At 37.8% G+C, this 20,962-nt stretch overlaps 1 protein-coding gene across 2 annotated transcripts in view; it reads left to right on the top strand.

Moving 5' to 3' along the window:
* SPAG6 (sperm associated antigen 6) overlaps positions 1–20,962 on the top strand; it is an 812,261-nt gene that overhangs the window by 424,203 nt on the left and 367,096 nt on the right. For both annotated transcript variants that reach the window (XM_044064563.1, XM_044064564.1), the window contains one exon: positions 7,402–7,518. In XM_044064563.1, coding sequence (XP_043920498.1) covers positions 7,402–7,518 — 117 coding nt within the window. The remainder of the gene's footprint in view (positions 1–7,401; positions 7,519–20,962) is intronic.

Raw genomic sequence — 20,962 nt, 5'->3', positions numbered from 1 at the left:
GGGTATTCTTAAAAACATGCCTGAGATAATCAAAATAGTTGGAGAGGCCCCCATGTTCTCATATCATACCTGTCTGAATTTGAAACAAAGATTATGCTATAAGGACTTTAAAAATAATAAAAAGTTGAACATAAGCAGAAAACACGATACATTTCCTTGTTACAGTTGCATATGCTGTGATGATATAAATACAAGTTATGAATTTATACATCCTAACACTAAGAAGAAATATACCTTCAGGTATTTTGCGACTTGTAATACCACTGCCATTGTGTATATGGCATGCTGTAAGGTGTGTTCAAGCATTCTACATAGAGAAATGCACAAGAATGTTGAAGGACAGAATCATTGAACACAAATCTGAAATACGTAGAGAGGTAGCAACTAACGCTCTGGGCAAGCATATAAGGGAGAAATGAAGTACACACACACAAACACACACACACTTAACTTTAGAGTGATTGACATCAGACAGAAGAAAAAAAGGGGGGTCTTGAGTTAGAAGTATGTGAATACTCATGGATCACACTTTTAGAAGCTGATTGTTTAACAGGTCTAAATACAGCAGTAAGCATTAAACCTATTTTAAAAAGAAGACAGTTAACTTTGAAATAACATCTTGTGTAGATGGGTCTTAGTTAAATGTTTTACTTATTTTATGACTATACATTCAGTAGCATTTTACCTGTATATGTGTCTTTAAACCGAAGTGCTTAATACATCTGTGTCATGTGATTAGTTTTATGGTTTGAATCTACTATTTAAATGAAGGCATTTGTTCTCTTTTTTTACATACTGATGAAGGGTTGATCTGAAAGCTTTGTGATTTTTTTTCCTGTTTGGAATACACGCTGCATTTTACCTCGTTTCCAGGCTTTGGATTTTTTTACTACTGTTTTGCATTTTGTATCCTGCCTGGTTTACCTATGTGCTGTTCTTGTTTCTTTGGATTTTTGATTAGGGGACAAACTCAGCAGGTGCATTCTTCTATCTTACGAGTCGTTCCTCATTCAGACAAAAAAGATAGCATCATATAAGAAAGTTATGTACTTACCATAACAATAGATCCATGCTGTCTTATTTCCATCCATTTTAACATCCTTCCCTACTTTCCCCTTTCAAATTTGGTATGTGGTACCCATCACTGAATGAATGGATCTCACCAGGGACCTTCTCACTCTACAGCCTCAGCTGGCTGCACTTTTTTCAAGTTCAATTCTTTGTCAAGATTATTGGCTATCCCCTTTCTTCAGGATATTGAGGAAATTGATATTGATGAGCAGGAATACTTGATCAGAGGTATTTTAAGGAAAGAGGAGGAATTATGGGTAAGGGAGGAGTTGGAGCCCTGGATTCATAGCTTCTAAAAGGATCAAAGTTTGGATCTAGTCAGATCAGGTAACCCAAAGGTTGAACCAGATAGAAAGAAGACAACATGACTCTATCATTGTGGTAAGTACATAGCTTTCATTTAGTGTGTACCAGGTAAGACTTCATAAATAAGAATCTCAGATGCAGTATCAAAATGTCTTTATGTGCTATTGAGTACTTAGCTGACACTTTATAAGGTCTACTACAAGTGCTCATTTTCTGTTAGCTCACAACACTCTTGCTGGCTGCCACATGCTCAGTAAGGCAAGTACTATAATTCTCACTAGCTCAGTCTTACTTAACAGTTATTCCACCCAACTTCTGACTCTATTAAATTGTATAGTCCTACCAAAACCCTAACTCTAATCCTAAAACTCCCACCCAGTTCTTAATCCAGTCCATCACTCCCTAACCCTAAACTTCACTCCCCCTTCCTAAACCAGAATTCCCAGAATGCTCTATAACCCTAACTTCCCTTCCCACTCCATAAACCTAAAACTCCGCTCCCTCTTCCTAACCTCAAAACTCCTATCCCTCTTCTTAACCCTAAAATCCCCTTCCACTCCCAGCCATACAATTGCTGGCTTGAACTCAAATAATGTGTTCTGGTAAGGTGTGGCAGCTGCTCTCTTGAACTCTTATTTGAGTTTGAGTGTGAGTTGAATCCTGTACAAGCTACAAGATACTCAAGTTTCTGGTTTTGTGACAATGGTCTTCGAGTGCTTGGAACTAGACAGCTTCTAGTAGAACCTACTTTTGAATTGTTTAAACAACATGCATATTTTTTATGCCTAGCTTTTCTACATTTTTTCAGTTCATGATGCTACAGTTCATTGGTTATTCTCTCTCTCTCTTTTTTTTTTACATGGCATGAACCATTTGCATGTTGCATAACTTAACATGAAAGAGGGTACAAAGTCAATTTTGTGTGATAGTGGAAAGTACCTAGTACAGCATTTAACTGAATGAACACACTGTATCCAGTGTTACTAGCTTATTCCTAAAAGGTATTACCGACTGCCCTCTTTTAGCTGCACTGGGTGTATCATTAAATGTGTTTAGTATTCATACAGGCTTATTTATGTAACTGTATGAGTTCAGTATAATATGGAACATTGAGAAATTTCTGGATAGTAGGACAGTCGTGTGTTATGGTGAATAATGATGCAGTACAAATTATTATTGAATAAAATAGATAAAAGTGGAGTTCATGAGGGCATCAAGTTAAAACAGGGAGACATACCTGTCAACTGTACCTTATTCCTTGGTATTTCCCAGTTTTGGGCTCAAAATAACAGCGTGCCACAAATTCCTGATTGGCTCCTTTAAATCCCAATTTTGGCATGCAGACAAAGGCGCCAGAACCATAGGGCGAGGGGGGGGGGGCAGGTGCCCTTCCACTTTTAAGAGGCTTTAACAATAAGTTAAAAAAAAAACACTCCATGGCAGCGGTGCCTTCTCCTTTAAAGGGGACCATGCATGCTTCACATGAACACATGCCGACATGGATGTAAACTCACTTTGCACTTACAGTAGAATTTAAACTAGCCGTGCCAAGGTAAGTTTGAGTGAATGTATGAGTGCACGAGTATGTGTGTTCATTAAACTGGCGATTCGTTTCTCTGTATAAGAGAGAGAAAGTTAGTGTGTATGTAATTTAAACTAGCCGTTCGTATGAGAGATAAAGTGTGTGTGTTACTGTGTGAGAAAGTAGATGTGTGTGGTTGTATGAAAGCAAAGAAAAGGTAGATGTGTGTGTGTGTGTGTGTGTGTGTGTGTGTGTGTGTGTGTGTGTGTGTGTGTGTGTGTGTGTGTGTGTGTGTGCAGTGTTTTTTATAAGGTTTGTCATGTCGCATTATCCATTAATGAATGCTAACGAAGAATGAATGCCCAAGAAACAATTCCCTGTAATTATTGTATAGCAAGATCTTAAGCTCCTGTATTCAGTATTCTTAAAACTGAAACTTGCTAAAAGTTTCCGATGATGCATTCTTAAATCATGATTCAATCACAGCTGTACTTGGGTGAATTTGTCTAGTACCTCTAGGAAACCATAACAAACAGATCTATGCATTCAGTAATTCTTCAGGCTTTCTAGCAAACATGTTTCACTTTCGGCTGTGAGACAGTTTGTATATTTCATGTCCTCTTCTTAAAACACTGAATAAGCCGCATTGTACAAGTTCCTAAAGAGAGGACAGATGCTTTATACCCATATGACTCGATTATTAATGCGTCAATTATAAATTCACCAAATACAAATCAAACATACCGGGTCTTGAGACTACATTATTCCATTACTCAGTCATTCTGCAAGACCCTTTAGTATGGCTTCCTCCCTTTACAGGATCTAATAGCTGTCAATGGTCACTTCTTGCTATACTAGGTAAAACTCCCACATCTTGGTCAGAGCTAACAAAGTAACATGATGATGGGGAGTGGATGTTGGTATAATCGAAGTAGTCGGGGAGGTACAGTGTGTGTGTGTGTGTGTGTGTGTGTGTGTGTGTGTGTGTGTGTGTGTGTGTGTGTATGTGTTGACAGCACGTTTGTTACATATATATGTGCTTTGTTTAAGCAATGCACTGCTTATACACATTTATCTGTTGAAAATTACAAATTCAGTAAATATTTTGTGCTGAACGTTATTCTGTTTGCAGAGACTGTTAATGATCTTAGTGTGTTTAGAAGGTTACGTTGCTTTCTTTCTCTTTACTTTGCATGTGCTGTTTTAATACAGGAGGATATATGTGTCCTCAAGGCTTATATTACAATACCAGTTTGAAACTTCTGCGTTAATGATTTTTAACAGATTTCTAAGATGCAAATTGTACTGTTGACATGCGTTTTGGTTCATTTTTTTTAATTTTTTTTGTTTGCTGGGCTGGCAGTTGGGTTTCAGGACAGTGAGTAGGAATGTGTAAGGTACATAAATGGCTCACCTTCTCTTTGGAAAACTACGTTTATAGTTACAGTTCATTGCAGCTAACAATTGTAGTATAGGATGGCTATTTTTTGTGTATGGACACTTCCTTTGTAAATAAAGTTTGTTGACACCGAATATCACCCAGAACTATACCGCAGAACCATGGCATGAGGCCAGAAAGTAATTGCATCAAAAGTCAAATGAATGGCAATCAATGTAACACAAAGTCAGTTTTGTGGTAGCAATGTCCCTGCAACATCCATGAAGGGTACTTAATCTCCACATAAACCCATAATTAGTATAATAAATTTTGATATCACTGCATTTTATAGCAAGGACAAAAAACCCAAGAATAATAACCACAATTAACAAAAGTGTGATTCTGTGAATTGTACATTATAAAATACCTGACTATTATACTAGCGTCTGGATACTCTACAGATTGGGACAGTATTCCTATCATAGCTCTCAACTTCCTAACACAAGAAATCTGGATAAAACCAAAATAATGGGGGACAAAGACCCAAAAATAGGCACCGATTTTAAATATTGTTCTTATAAACTTAGAATGTTGTTAAAATAACAAGTTTTGTATTAGCTTGCCTTTTCTGAAAGATGATTATTTATTTATGTATTTATTTATTAGCATTTGATTATCGGGGAAAGTCCAACTGAGTAGAAGCCCATTTTCAGTGGAGGCCCAGGGAGAAAAGCTCCAAATTATTACAAAACATTTTCAGAACAATAATTTTACAGTCTTCAAAAGAAAAACAAAAACATCTGCAGTTTAAATAATTATAACAAATTATCCATAATATAAAAACATTGGTTAAGAATCATACAAGTTATACGACAGTCATTTAATATTCAGAGAAAATTTAGACAGTTTGTAGATAATTTAAAGGTAAGTTAGTCTAACACAAACAGGAATTGTAATATGAAGTGAGGGAGAAACAGGCTTATGCTGGGGAAGAGACTTTGATAGCAGTAAAGAAGTTAAGTGAAGAAGGGAGAGTAAGAAGGTATAAGGAATGAAAAGTTACTTGTTCACATTTATGGATATACTTTATCCTGGTTTTGAGCAAGAACATAGCCAGATTTTAGTGAGAAGTCTTTCAGAGGAGTTTTGAAATATGGGAGGGAGGGTATAGACCTGATGGGTACAGGTAAGGAGTTCTAGGCCTTAGCAACTTTGTACGAGTACAGAGAATGCCCAGCAGATTTACTAGGTTTGTAGAAAGAGAGGAGTTTTTGGTCACTGGATCACAATGACTAACTGGGAACATAGCTGTGTAGAATGTGTTTAGTTTTATACAAGCTCAATTTTTTTACAAGTTCAAATATTAATAAAAATAAAACAGTATTCCTCTGTTTATATTTTGTTATTCTATACTAGTGAAGCAGATAATTTTATTTTTATAAAAGAAAATTGCATTTTAGTTTTATACAAGTTCAAATGTTAACATAAATAAAGCGCTATTGCTCTGGTTATATTTTGTGTTTAATATTTTGTCTGTTCTTCAATTTGTGTTTGAATATTGGTATCCCACAATTCCAATGGAGTCGGCAGGGCTACATAATTATATAAACAAATTTTGTGTTAATCAGTATCCATATTTTTGGCCAATTGTACCTATTTTCATAGGCCTTTGTCCAGACATTTGATGTTTCCATGTTGAGAGGTATGCGGGGAGACCTGGGGAAGCTGTTCAGTACCACTGCTGGTGCAAGTGTGCACCATATTACTTAATCATAACTACACAGTATTTTTGACAATTTGGCGACCAATATTACTTGGCTTGAAAATAAGCTTTGCTGGACTTAAATGCTTCGTATTACTACATTTATTTGCAGAGCAGATTCATGAAACTAACATTCCTTAATTCTGAATATCTGTGCCTTATGGAACAGTAAGCTATATTTAGAAGCAGTTGCATTTTGATGTATTTACATGCTTCCAGTTCATTCCTGATATCACATATGGTAAATACAACTTTGCTCAATTCAGGCACTGCTCAGAAAGAAGATAAGTTAGAAATTCTATATTTCTTATACTGCAGTATAATTTTTAACAGTGGTCATGTTCTTTGCTATACTTGTAGGATTACATTGCAGTTATGTTGCCATGAGTCCAGCAATGCAGAAACAAATTAATTTTCTGTTTTTAAGGGGGAAATGTGTATACCAGTTTGATTTAGTTACCTTACTGGACTCTTTTCCACCTTCAGCAGTACTGTTTGCTTTCAGCTAGAAAGAAATTGCCATTTATATGTTTTGCAAGGAAAAGGAAAGCATACAACGAACACTGATGCTAGAGTTCCTGATCAGGTAACATATTTACTATTCTGATTCAGTTATTTTTCTGTTTGCATCACCAAGACAAGCTCCCATTTGGTTTTGTGATGATGAATTACATGAAGTAATGCGTCGCCTCACAGTTAGACGTTGTCCGTTCGATTCTCAGAGCGTCTTCTGTGTGGCGACATGCGTGAACGGGCGTTCCTTCATTGAAGGTTGTGCGTTAGGCCCAGCAAGCCAGCACGTAAAAACTCTACTGCCAATCATTAGCGGACCGGAGTTCCGCTGTGGCGACCCCTAACCGGGAAAAGCCGAAAGACACAAACAAACAAAATGCATACTACATGTAATTCTGTCAATCTCTTTTTCTCTAGCTGAATGTTTTTGCTTCTGGTATGTATAACTTTCAGGAATTAAAGTATATTTTTGTACATTACAATATTTATTTTTGATGTCTTATAGTTTATGTGTTTTGAATTTTCTAGTAATATCCAAATTGTCCTTTTATGTAAGTATTCAGTATGTGGACAAAATTAGACCTTTTAGCAGCTGTGTTTCTTTCAGACTCATAAATAAAGAATATAGAATAATAAAGCTTTTAACAGCTGTATTTATTTTAGACTCCCAGGCATCTGTGGCATCTTGTATTCAGACAATAGCATTTTGGAAACTGACACTACTAGTCTGAAGTTGTAAACTGATCTGACCTTTGAGTTCCTGGAATGCAGAACATAAATGGCTTTGAGTTCTTATCACTGAGTCAGGCAGATGTCTCACAGTTCATTTTGTATTTTTTGCTCCAACAGGCTAAAAAGGCCCTGAAGAACATCCTGCAAAAATGTACACATCTGCCAGCACTAGAACCTCTTTTACATGACGCTCCTCCTAAAATACTGAAGCATGTTGTTGGGCAGTTCAGCAAGGTAGAAACTGTAGAATTATATATGATTCTGCCATGATTTTTCACACTGGATATATGGCATGCTAAAAATTACATATGAACTGAATACAGCATTTTGTTTAATATAAGTTGCAAGATTTTATTGACTAATTTTCTAATCATAGTAGGCCGAATGCTTTAAATATGGTTTCTGATGAACTGGCAGTCTATTATTACTTAATTGTAGTTACTAAATGTGGGAAACAGAAAGCTTTGTGCAGTTTGGTGGCTTGGTACAAAATTTCTTGTTAAATTATCATTAGTGTTATCTGTATAAGAATTTAACATTTGAGTGTGCAATATAAATTCTGTGTACTTTGCATGGTATGTCAGATTTTCTTAATCACAAAATAGTAAGTGTATTCATAGTTCCTTTTTATGTGTTGACTGCCTTTTCAAGTTGAAAACAGAACATATTTGCTTATGACTTTGTATATATTTCTGGGCGTGTGGATGTGTGGGTATGGTGGGGGGGGGGGGGCAGATGAGATGATTATTACTTCAGGGCAGATTTAAAATTAGCCAGATCCAAAGGCAGACAAAGAAAGCACTCCTCAGCCGTTATGAATGCGTACTGCTGAATTCTGCAAGTCACAAGGGATTCTTTGATTTCAGATAAGTATGCTGAGGTAACAAGTAATTAGCACAGCTGTCTAGGTACTTGTACAAAGCCAAGATCTGCGTAAACAGTGATGTCGTGTCTACCTTGTAACTGAATTAGAAGACAAAAAAAAACATTTTATGTACCAAATGCATGAAGGCCATATGTTTTATATAACCAATCAAACAAAATTGTGTTTTCTACAGAATAAAAGTGTGACTGTAAATCTTTAACCAGCTTTGCTACTAGAAGTCTGAAACTTAAGGCAGCTGCAAGTCATGGCAAGCCAGCCAAGTGTTATCCTTGTTCTCATAGTCCTCACTTGGACTTAGGAACTTGCAAGAGGAAAGTCAAAGACATTGAGAGAAAAAAAGAAAGAAAGGGAGGGAAAGAGCCAAGAGCAGATGCCCTATTGGTGGCAGGCCCATTCTGGAAGAATTTCTTGCTGGTTGCATCTGCCATGTCCTGGAGTTCAGGTAACAGTGAAGCAGAAAGCATGCCATACTGTGGATATAAAGAAGCATTTGAAATTTAATATACTTCTACAAATTTTATTCCACTAAAAGTACAAGAATGAATAATCAGAATTATTCAAAGCGTATGCATATATTTAGCATGTAAAAAAAAATCATGTACCATTAAACACAAATACAACAAATTAAAAAGGTGAAAAGGCAGATTGCACATATGTTTACTTTAGTAATTATAGATGTACATCATTTGATAACTGCTGCAGTTGCCTTAGGTATATGGGTTATATCCTGCACAGCAGAATATAACAGACGGCCTGCTACCAGAGCTTAAGGGCACCCTTCCATGCACCCAGACTGTTGACAACTCAAGCAGAGTTGCTGAAAATAAATAGTTTGGGTGCCAAGCTCTTAAGAGCTCTCATGTTGCTGAAGCATGCTCCTCTTGCAGGCTTTTGAGGATCAAAGGCCAGCTGATATTTCTTCATTGCTGACCAGATAAGTTCCCTACAGAGAAAATAATATCCCGCATTTTAATTTTATGACAGAAACTTAACTTTTTCTGTGAAACAAGTTACTTAAAGCTAGGAAATTATTATTTATTGGTCTGTCACATGACGTTTTGGCTGCATTAAACTGTGAAGTGTTTTTTTTATTTTTGTGTGAAAACATGTTAAAAGTATACTTTATTTTTATTTTTCTAGTGAAAATGTTGGTTAAATTACTTTTTGGGATGGGATAAATATATGTGTTGCATTTTTATAGGTTCATTCATAGGTATAAACTTGGTTAACAACTAGGGTTGTAACTCGCATATGCTTTTTTGTGCCTTGTTGTGTGTGCCTATGACGCTAAGGACTTTTGTCACAAACTGTAAGTAAAAGCAAACAAATGGAGAATGGAAGACAGGGACAAAGTGCGTTGGAAAAGGAAGGCGAAAACTCAAAAGGAAAAAATCCAAAAAAGACAAACTGAATACTTAAAAAATGTCCTTATTTTGTGGCCTTTATCCCTTTTATGTATGGCGACATCTCAAGCAAAAGATCAGGCAAGCATTGCAAGTAAAACCTAAGGAAAATGTATTCCAAAAACTTACATCCAACACGTCTTGGTCGATTACATTTTTATCATATCCCTTGCATGAATCATTCAGAAAGCAGAGAAGAAACTCGTGAGAAGTGAGACAGCTTAAAAAAAAACACATTATCACATGACTGCATTTAAAAGCTTGTTCATCAAATGCATACCAGGAAAAGCTTATGAGGACAGATGCCCTTGCTTACTTCTAAAGCAAAGTAAACAAAAAAAAAGCCTGCATCTCTCAGTCTAGCATACCAGGAAAAAGCTTATGAGAGGGATGCCCTTTGCTTACTTCTAAGCAAAGTAAACAAGGAAAGCCTGCATCTCCAGGAATGAGCACTGTACAGTCTCAAGTTAAGTCTTTTTTTCAGGAGCTTACCCTGGCTACACTGCCCCCCTCCTTTAATATACATACATATGGAAGAGGTACAACTCTTGCTCGCTTGCATAGTTGCATTCTGAAAATGCTGCCTTAATGCTTGGCTTTTGCTTTCCGCGCACTACGGCGTGGCTCCCGGATTGAGCTTCCGACAGACAAGGCAGCCCTGAAGACACCATTAACAACCCCTGGGGCCTTTTTATGCCTTGCCATGCTTCCCAAATATATCTGACAATTTCTGTTACCCAAGGTTATTTTAAGGAGTATATCTGGGCTTGGGCTTGGGCTTGGGTTGTCTAGAATTTGTAGGCTCCTCTGTCTGTCAGAGACATAGGTGCCAGACCATGGGTAAATTTCCAAGTCCTAATACACTGGTCCAAGTTATGCTTGAACTGGGGAAGAGAAGAACTCTTCTTCACATGGATGGGAAGCCTGTTCTGAGATAGATACCCTTTCTTCCAACATGTTTTGTTTGTGTTGTAGATGAGGCTTAGGTGCCTAAATTGGGTAATTCTGTTGCTATTTGTTTTGCAAGTATGCAGCTGTTCCATCAGGGTGGTATTAGAGGATGCATTGTATGCCAAGCATAGATCTCCTTTCAGCAGTCTGTAGGTGACTTTGAGGTTGTCCATGTAGACATAACAGCCTGTATTCTTTTTGTGAGGAACCTCTGTGGATGTTCCAGCTGTTGTATACCAAAGGGGGAATTGTATTCAATGTCTGATCTTATGAGGGCTGAGTACAGTGGAATAGTGACATCATTAGACCTAGATGTCAATAACCTTGCTTATAAGTTGCACAACATAGAATGATTTCCTTATCATTGTGGACACATGATGGTCGAAGGTCAAGTTATTGTTTACATGCGACCCCAAATCCCTGACTACTGTGTCTTCACTAAGGGGTGTTATTATCAATATGGGAGTTTCCAGAGGTAGCCATTTTCCCTAAGGATAGTATTATGCATTTCTTGACATTCAGTTTTAGACCGTGGTTCTGGCACCAGTTATTAGTCTGTGTCAGGCCTTCTTGGAATGTGTCTTTGGGGATTCTGTGACTGTATCTAATTTGCAGCAATCTGCAAACTTAGTCAGCCATAGGCGTTTAACATTTGATTTGGTCTTGACTTTTGAGAAGTAGATGCCAGTAAGAAGTGAACACAGTACAGAGTCCTGGGGGACTGCACTAGTGACCGGTCTCTTTGTGGAGGTATACTCCCCTATTGTAACTTCTTGGGTCCTGTCTGCAAGCCAGACTAGTTATCCAGCAGGTGACATAAGGGTTTATATCTAATTTCATGAGTTTGTCTAAAATGCCTGAATGGAGTTGTGGATTGTGTCAAATGTCTTGGCCACGTCAAGGCAGGAAGTATGCACTGTTTTGCCATCATCCATTAATTACTGACATTCTCAAAGAATTCCACCAGGTTGAGTAGGCATGACATGCCCTTGATGAAACTAAAGTGTGTTTGGTCCAATGTCTGAAGGTTTTCTATGTTGTTTATCATTTCCATGATAATTCCTTCCATGGCCTTGCATACGAGACTAGACAGTCCTATGGGTCTATATTACCAGGGCCCGTAGATGGTCTACCCTTATGCAGAGGGATGACAGTTTCAGTCTTCCATCCACTTGGCATGAAGCCTGTCTGGTGTCTACAGTTAAATAGTGATTCTAGTGGCCTTGACAGACCATGTTTCATGCTGTTATGGAGATATCCTAGGATATTATCAAGGCCTATCAATACAGTGTTTTTGGCCTTGGAGAATGCATTGAAGACCTGTCCCCTAGTGATAGTTGGGGGGGATTACTTTCAAGGGTATTTCTTGAGGGATGTCTGGAAGAACAGGGAAGTAAAATTAGAGGCAAATCTGTCGGGCAGTAGATTTGTTATATCTTCTAGTTCAGTATAGGTGGCTCCATTAACAATTAATTTGGCACATTGTTCTGTACTGCCTTTGAGGTCGCAGACATAGCTGAAGAAAACCTTGTGGTTGTCCTTGGCCTAGGAGGCTATTTTTATCTCTAATTTGGCTTTGGTAGACTTGAGTAATTCCCTGGGGTTCTGTTTAGATTGATGAGGTGATGAGGAAGTTTTTAACTTGCTGGGCATTGCACTTTCTAATTTTTGCCATACTTTGTGTTTTTCTGTTGTACAGTCTATTGATGTTGGGAGTCCACCAGGGAGGCTTCTTTTTTGAGATTGTCCAGTGCCTATATTGAGTAAGTACAGCTGTCTCTGTGTAGCCATTTGTATGATTATATAGGGTTTCTGTGAACAATGCTGCATAAGCAGTGGTGTTCTCAGGGTTTGAGGGGGCTTGCAATTTTGCCAAGGTATCATTTAATATTAGGAAATTCACCTTAGAGTAGTTACTAAAGGTCCTTGGGTTACCTAGGGTCCTGGGGTTTACTTTTATTTCAAAGAAGACAGTTTTATGGTCCAAACAGAACAGAGAGGACATTACCTTGATGGGGTGCAACATTCTCACATGGTTGTAAGGACCAGGTCCATGAAGTTAGTGCTCGTAGTCGGTGTACAGACTAGCTGGCCCAGGCTGTTTTTATATACAAAGTCCAGGAATCTCTGGGCCTGTATGTTTGGCATTATGTAGGATTCTCCGTTTATAGCAGGGCAGTTAAAGTCACCCATAACTATGGTATTGGGTTGAACAGGGAATATCTGTTGCACATCTAAGTCTGTGTTATGGGTCTCCTGAGTCACAGAGAGGGACCTATAGCCTGATTTTGCCTTTTGTAATTGGACATAGAGAAGCTCAAATGTGCCATGTTTGCCCAGCCTTGAGGTGTGATTTTTTTTTATGTAAATTGAAACATCTTCACATACAAATGTAGTAGCTGGTTTAAATGTGTGGAAGGCATTATAGCTCTGCACTGCTGGGGTGCTCTTGATGGCGTTAAACCATGTCTCAGTAACTGCACAAATGTCTACATTCTTCAGGTTGAGGAGAGCTTGCAGGGAGTGGAGTTTCTTATATGGACTCCAGGCATTGTGTAGTAACACCTTTAAATTTTCTTGCATTGTTTTTGCTGTGTCAGAAGGTTTATCAGGCTGGCAATCCCTAAAAAAGGTGGACAAGATGTTAGCCCATATTTGAAAGCCTAAAAGGGACAGGTGCAGACCATCCCTGGTTAAGCAGCATGGTCTGTTAACCATATCCTCCCATGCTGACAAATATTGTAGCCCCTTTGAATGACACCAGAAAATGTATAAGCCAAATCTAATGTAGCATCATCTTTTGAGAAGGTAGAATACTGCTCAGTGCTAGGCTCATATCCAGCTGGAATGCTTAGTCTGAGAGCTCCATCTTTTGTCTCTACATATAGTCCATAGAGGTACATTTTGGGTTATTTGCACCCACGTGGACTGTGTTGTGGCACGTGTGTTAGGTAGTGTGTTCTATATATAGTTAGGTAGGGGTTGTAGTCTCACTATGGTCAACTGGTGTGTGCATTTGTGCTGTGGGAAGTTGGTATAATGGTTAAGGCATTTACCTTATAGACACAAGGTGCATGACTTGATTCTTACATGGGATAATTGGCTAAGCTTAAAATAGTCCACAAGGGCAGTTAGCCTAGCACTAATCTATGAATAAAAAAGAAATCTGAGTCATATGGATACTTGTGACTCAACAACCTGAGTGCGTGCTTAATCTGGAGGATCCTGGCCCCTGATAGGCACCAGACCATGACTCTGTCTTTACTCAGCTTGGTGAGTTGTATAGCTGTGTGCCTCACAATGGAGTCTCATATGACCAAAGTACTGGATTGTGTTATGGCTTGCTTTTTGGCTCAGAAGCTGAGACACTGTGAGATGTGGTTGTATATGTAATGGTGGCTGTTAGTGTAGTGCTTTTGAGGTTGCTGAGGATGTTTATTGTAAGTGCAATATCTGGGAGGTCTATGGGGTTTCAGCCATTATTTGAAAGCCTAGAGCATCAGCATGGGTGTCTGGACCATATTATGCATGGTGGGTATAGTGTGAGTGCTACTTACAACCTGTTTAGTATTACAAGTACTTGTATATAACAGTATTGGCTCTAGTGACATTGTATAACTACATTTTTAAATACTCTGTTTAAGAATTAAATTATTGTCTGTGAACATGAGACAATTGCTACATTGCCTTAGGATGTCCATATCCATCAAAGTGGCTGTGGAGATAGTAGGAAAGTGCATATCCATGGCTGCAGATCCTTATTACTTGATCTACAACAAGATTGTAGAAGAGAGTTTACAGCTGGCTAGCTTGAGTGCTGTAAGAATATAGGCTACAATCAAGAATATAAGGGGATACATTCATGGGGCCATTCATCTCAACATGCAACAATTTCTCTTTGGGTAACTAAGTACTGAGGAAATTTCTGGTGTTGTTTTCTAGGAAACTTTAAGTCTTATCACTTGCATCTAAACAGGGTGGTGTTAACCACCACAAACACAACAGCAATATAGCAGCAGATAAAAATCAAAAACAAGGGAAAAGGGCCCTCTGGCCAATGGCCAATCAGAAACAACACACCTTTCTGTCTTTTAAGTAATCCTGTGTCAAGAAATGCCTCAAGTCCCCTCTACTTTCATTAAAGTTTAACCATAGCAGTTCAAACTTGAGAGCACAAAAAAGGGCAAAAGTGCATTCAACAAGAAGTACTGTACACCCTTTGTGACTGTTAGAATATCCTTAGTGGGCATGGGAGAACCACTTTTGTTAGTGTCCATGGAAGGAGTAAGGAATGCCTCACTGCCTAGCCTGACTGGGATGCCTGTCAGCCAATGTATTATGCCCAACAGGAGTCAGTCTTCTTCTATAGACATTCCTGGTGAAAAGAAGCAAAAAAATAAACATTCATCTTGCCATGTCTCAGTTACTTTGAACAGGAATGACTTACTGGGGCTTAGCTTGGGGCTTAGTTCAGGCTGTTGCCCCTCTCATTCTGTGTTTACTGGCAAAATAAAAAGGAATTCTTAATTTCCTGAAGATTCCCAGTAAAATGAACAGGGCAGTGATTTTGAGGGTACCCTCAGTGAGAAAGGGAGAGCCACTGCTGTTGATCCTGGTAGGGGGAATAGGGAAGGCTTCCTTGTTTTGTCAGAGTGTTGTGCAAATCCCTGAGGAAATAACTGCTGTCATTAATAGCACTGTTGGCCCTATTTTGCCCGTCAAAAAGAAACAGAAACTAATAATGTATCTTCTATTCCTCAAATTTTCTCAGACAGGACTAATTTACTTGGTCTGGCTCAGGATTTAATTCAGGCTATTGATCCTTCTTATAAAATAGTTTCTGGTAAATGAAGGAAAGATACTTCTTTTCCTGAAGAGATTCAAGATTCTGAATCTGGACAGGTAGATGAAGAGACAGATACAGGGTTTGCTCCTCAGCTTACTGATTCAGACAAAGAGTAGAGCTCAGTTTCTGATTCTCCCTGTGTGTGTGTGTGTGTGTGTGTGTGTGTGTGTGTGTGTGTGTGTGTGTGTGTGTGTGTGTGTGTGTGTGTGTGTGTGTGTGTGTGTGTCGGGGGGGGGGGGTATCATTCTCTGAGACTATTTATAGAATGTGCCAGTGTTTTCAGTGGAAGGTTTTTCAGTCCCTCAGAAAATGCTATGAGCTGTTAGAAAAAGAATTTCCACAATTTTCACCTGTTCCTCCGGTTCTGTCATGTTTGGAGAATGTGTGTTTTACTACCTGCAGTTTTCCTGGAAGTCAGCGAGCTGCCCCTAAAATACAGATAGGTTGTATAAAGTTCCTAAATCTTTTACATTTTTAAACACTCTTCCCAAACATGACCCAATAGCCATAGCTTTAATTAATCCTATTGTTACTAAACATTTAATTAATTCCAGTCCTACTCTTTCTGATAAGGTTGGGAAGATTATTGATAAGTATGGGGAAAAGTGTATGCTTCTACAACTTTGATTTTCAGAAATTTGAAATGTCAGGCTCACGTTAATATTTCATCTGACTAATTGTGGAAGTATGAGGAATGTTTTGTCTGTAGTTTCTTCTTGTGAGGGAAAATTTGCTTTAAATAATTTACTTCCTTCTGTTATACAAGTCACTCATTGCTTGCAGAGTGTGTGTATGATTCAGTTGATATTTCTTCAAGGACTTTGGCCACTTGTACTGTGTTGAAGTTTTCTTGGCTCCATTCTAAGAACCTCCCAGATGATGTTAAAAATTAGATTTTAAATTTCATTTTGAGAGAGATGTTTTTGGCCCCTCTGCTGCAGAGGTAATCAAAATGTATGACGAGAAAGGTAAGTTGATACAGGAAATCTCTAAGATACTTTATCCCTCCTTTTCCAAATTTTCTAAGGGATTCTCTAACCCCTCATCCAAGTTTGGCAAAAACAAAATAAACAGTCTCAACAAAATGTCAACAAAATGCAGGTAAACAGGTGTTTAAGAACAAATGGAAAGGGGGTTCCAGAAAGAATTCAGGAACCATCCAAAAAGACAACTGATTCAGACTGTTGCTGTCTCAGATGTGTAAGTGCTTGTTAAAATGTACAGGCCATTAAAGTCACGTGTACTTAAATAAAATCAGGTCTATGCTTAATATTTAAATTACTTGGTTAATTCTGTTGCTTTACTACTGATCTTATATTATCCTGTCTGTCCACTTCGATTGCTGGGATTAACCAACATCAGGCAGATCTGATTTGGTAAATGATCTTCTCACCAAGCACTTCAGCAAGTAAGATCAATAAGCCAGGCACTCAGATAATTATTTTACTTTAAGTGTATTATTTTCAGCTATGTTTTTTTTTTTTTTTTTGCTTACTTTCTCACATATGTTTCTTTCCTGTCAAGTTGTTCTACCTTATATACTGTATACTTAAAGAAAAAATACCTTTTCTTCTTCTCTTGACCATCCATGTAGGCCTAATTGCTTCCACCAGCTACTGTTTCTTCCCTTTCATATATATGATTTCTCAATAATGTATAGGTATCTATCTGTCTATATAGACAGATAGTCCATTTCATTTATATATACAGATACCTTATTTGCATTTCTTCTCTTGTGTAGAATAAATTGTAGTGATAGTGTTTTTGTGGTAACCTTTGGTGTTCACCATTATAGCACTGTTGCAGTAGCCTTAGCTTTATGGGTTATGTCCTGCCAAGATTATAATAGCCAGATTACAAAGCTTAAGGGCACCTTCCATGACCTCAAACTGTTACCAGCTCAAGCAGAGTTAAAGAAAAACAGTAGTTTGGACACCAAGCCTTTCATATCCTTTCTGCCACTGAAGAATACTCCACTTGAAAGCTTTTCAGGATCAGTGGGTAGCTAAAGGTTCTTCATTGCCAGGCAGATAAGATTATTTTGAGGAAGAAACCTTCCACATTTTGTTTTAATGTAGAGACTTAAATGTTTCTGTAAAATTAAATATTTAAACTATGAAAAAGTATTTTAAGGGACTGTTACCTGACTTTTAGTCATATTTTACCATGAACAGTGACTTTTTAATTTTGTAGAAAATAGGTGTTAAAATTAAGTTAACCTTTGTTTTTCTAAAACGTGTGTTAAATTTCATTTGGAGGTTGAGATTAATATTTAAAGAGATTTTCATTGCGTTTTGGTAGAAAAATCTACTTTTTTAATAGTTACCTGTTTCACTGCCAACTGTTGCCAATCTTCCTCAGAATTCAGCTTGGTTCGTCCTTCTTCCAGCCACAAACATTTCCAAATATCTTTTGCCCTTTCAACAGGCTACAACTTTGCCTCAGCCACAGTGAGTGACCGTCCATATTAGGTTCTTCAAGACCATTCATTCACCATTTTTCTTTGGCCCCACTTGTGAAGTCCCTATTTCCACCATGGGCCTGGGAATAGACATATCCTCTGCAGCTCTTGGAATGACCTTGGTGGGCAGGGGAACCAGTCTTATTAGTGGAGGAAGGAGCAGGGAATACCATTGTGCTTAGCCCAACTGGTATGCCTGTCCCTAGGGATGACTTGTCTGTCAAAAGCAGATCCACTTCTATAGAAATTCCTTTCAAAAAGAAGCAGAAAGTTAGACATTTGTCTTTTCTTGTATATGTTGCTTTGGACTTGAGTGATTTGTTGGGCTTAGCTCAGGGTTTATTTCAGGCTGTTACCTCTTCTAGTTCTGGTGTTAGTGGTAAGAGAAGACAAAATTGTTGGTTATCTGAGAATTTTCAGGTCATTAAACAAGAAAACAATTGTGAGGGGATGGCTTCTGTTTTTTCTCCTTGTGTTTCTGCTTCTGACTCTGAGGAGAGTATTTCCTATGATAGTTCCTTAGAAGGATTTTCTTTTTCTGAAACCATATCCAGAATAAATCAGTTGTTTCAATGGAAATAAATAATGATATCCCATGGTCTTTAAATAAATATTCTGATCCATTACAACTGGAATTTCTTGAACCTATTTCGGTTTTGCCTGTTCTTCCAACTTTGGAAAATGTTTTTTTATGACAGCCTGTAACTTGCCTGACAGAAAGACTGCTGCCCCTAATTAGGACAAAAGATAGACTATATAAAGTTCATCAATCTTATAAGTCTTTTTACTTTCTAATGCCAGATCTGACTCGGTAGTGATTTCCTGGGTAAATCCCGTTGCTGCTAAACAAATGATAAATGCTCATCCTTCCCCCTCTGGTAAAAATGGGAAAGAATTTGAAAGATTTGAGAAAAAAGGGCATTCTTCTGCAACACTTATTTTCTGAGAATTATTACTTGTCAAACTCACGTGCTAAAAGTTTATACTTGCGTCTTTTGAGAATATGAGGAACATTCTAGCTTATTTTCCCTCTTCTGATGAGAAATCATCTTTGTGTAATCTCATTCCATCTCTGTCTCAAGTGACTAAACACTCCTTGAAGTGTGCTCATGATTCAACTGGTGCCACATCCAGAGCTGTTGCTACTGGACCTATGATGAGAAGGCTTGCTTGGTTGTGAAGGGAAAAACCTTCCTAAGGATGGTAAACCTGACATTTTAAATTCTTCCTTAGATGAGGTTTTGTGTTTGCACCATATGTTGTAGAGGTCCTTAGGAAGTGTGATGAGAGAGGGAAGATGATTCAGGTTGTTTCTCAGATTTTTCAGCCTTCATTCTCCACAACAAGGGGTTTACAGCTACGTCTGTATCATTTAATAAAAAAAGCAAAATAGAAGACAAAGCAATCTGCTGGTAAGCAAACTTTTAAAAGGTAGTAAAATGGGGCTCCAAAAAGATAGCAGGAATCCCTAGAAGATAAAGGGCAGTCAATCAACTCTGAATGACTATGTACAGGATGTCTCACCACCAACCCCCCCCCCCATTTTTTACCCTAGCAGGTATTTAAATTTTCAGCAAAATCTTTCGCTCCATTTCTCTCTTTGGCGACAGTCTCAGACAAATGGGTTGAGAGGGTCATTCTTTGTGGATATAGATAGCAGTAGGAATCTTTTCCTTGTTTTCAGAGTGTTCTTCCTTATCCACCAGATCAGACTTCTTTTTTCTGTCCTGTCACTGAGCATCTGCTAATACAGGGTATGACAGAAGCTGTCCCTCCTTCTCATAAAGGGAATGTATTTATTCAAGAATGTTTCTGGTATTAAAGAAAGAAGCTTCATGGAGACCAGTTTCAGATCTTTCTTTTCTAAACCAGATTGTGAAAGTTCCAAAGTTCAGAATGTTATTCCTTCATGATCTGTTTCTTGTCATTCCTCCTTTAACTCATTTGCACCTTTAGTACAGCGTAGGTCACACCTTCAGAGCAGCCTGAGCAATGTGTTTGTATCATGCCTGCAATTCTGTAGAGTGCTGCAAATTTCAACTAACATTTTTAACATTTCTGATCCAATTACAGATGAACAAATATGGCCACACAGTTCCACAAGTGTGCATCTGTAAATGGATATATTAAAATAATACTGTTACCATTTGAAATTTCCCTTGAAATGTATTTTTGTATGTTCAGTATAAATTAAACTTCATACATACCACAATCAAGATGTTTTGATGGACTCTGCATGTGTTCTATGATACCTTACACCAAACATAGGATAACACAGCACTTTGCAGACAACTCTTCTAAGTTAGCTTCTTTTCAGTAAACTGAAGGCAGGAAATGTTAAAAAAAAACATACTAAGACTTCCCTCAGGAATTACCAGTTACAACAGAGACTACTGCTGAAGAAAGATGAGATCCTGGTTTCACCACCATCCAACTAATTTTGTAATCAGGCATCTGCCCATATAAAAGAACACACTAACTGCTTCCCAACCACAAGATTCCCATATTGCTTTCAATAAGTTGTGTTGGTTCCTACACCTCTTTACTTTTCATGAAACCATTACCAGTGCTTGATCAGAGTTATAAGAGGGTGTTAGTAACACTAACCATTAGAGCTTCATTCACAGAGCAGAATCATGGAAGTTGTGAGATGAACTGTTCTTCAGTGCCAACAGTTTTATTTTTTTTTCTTTTATTTTTATTTATGGCAAAAACTGTTGCTGATTTTATGGTATTCTTGACTTTGCCTTGTACTGTTATGTTTTTCGTACAGTTTTTTTTTTGAGCAAATAGCATGTGTACTCTTAGGTGTTGTGGTTTTTTTTCTATATGTAAAAACATATGCAACTACTAGCAAAATATAGCTCTCTACTGTCCCCGATTTTGTAGAAAGTCTGCAGTTTTGTCTTGTGCTGTTGTTATGTTGGTATGTTGCTTGTAAAATATGTGCTGCAAGATGTTGAGGATTCCACACCATGAAATTTTGAAAATACTGCAACACTAATAAAGTGTCTATCTATATAATAGCAATATTTCAAATCTTTGTCTGATTTTATGCCTTTGGCCCCTTTCTTTCTTTGTTTTGCCCCCAAGTCTTGAAATGACAAGGTGAGTGATATAATATAGAGGAA

The sequence above is a fragment of the Protopterus annectens genome, chromosome 3.part0 (genome assembly GCF_019279795.1).
Source record: "Protopterus annectens isolate FY-2018-M chromosome 3.part0, PAN1.0, whole genome shotgun sequence".
Taxonomy (NCBI): domain Eukaryota; kingdom Metazoa; phylum Chordata; order Ceratodontiformes; family Protopteridae; genus Protopterus; species Protopterus annectens.
This window is presented reverse-complemented; position numbering and strand designations above follow the sequence as displayed.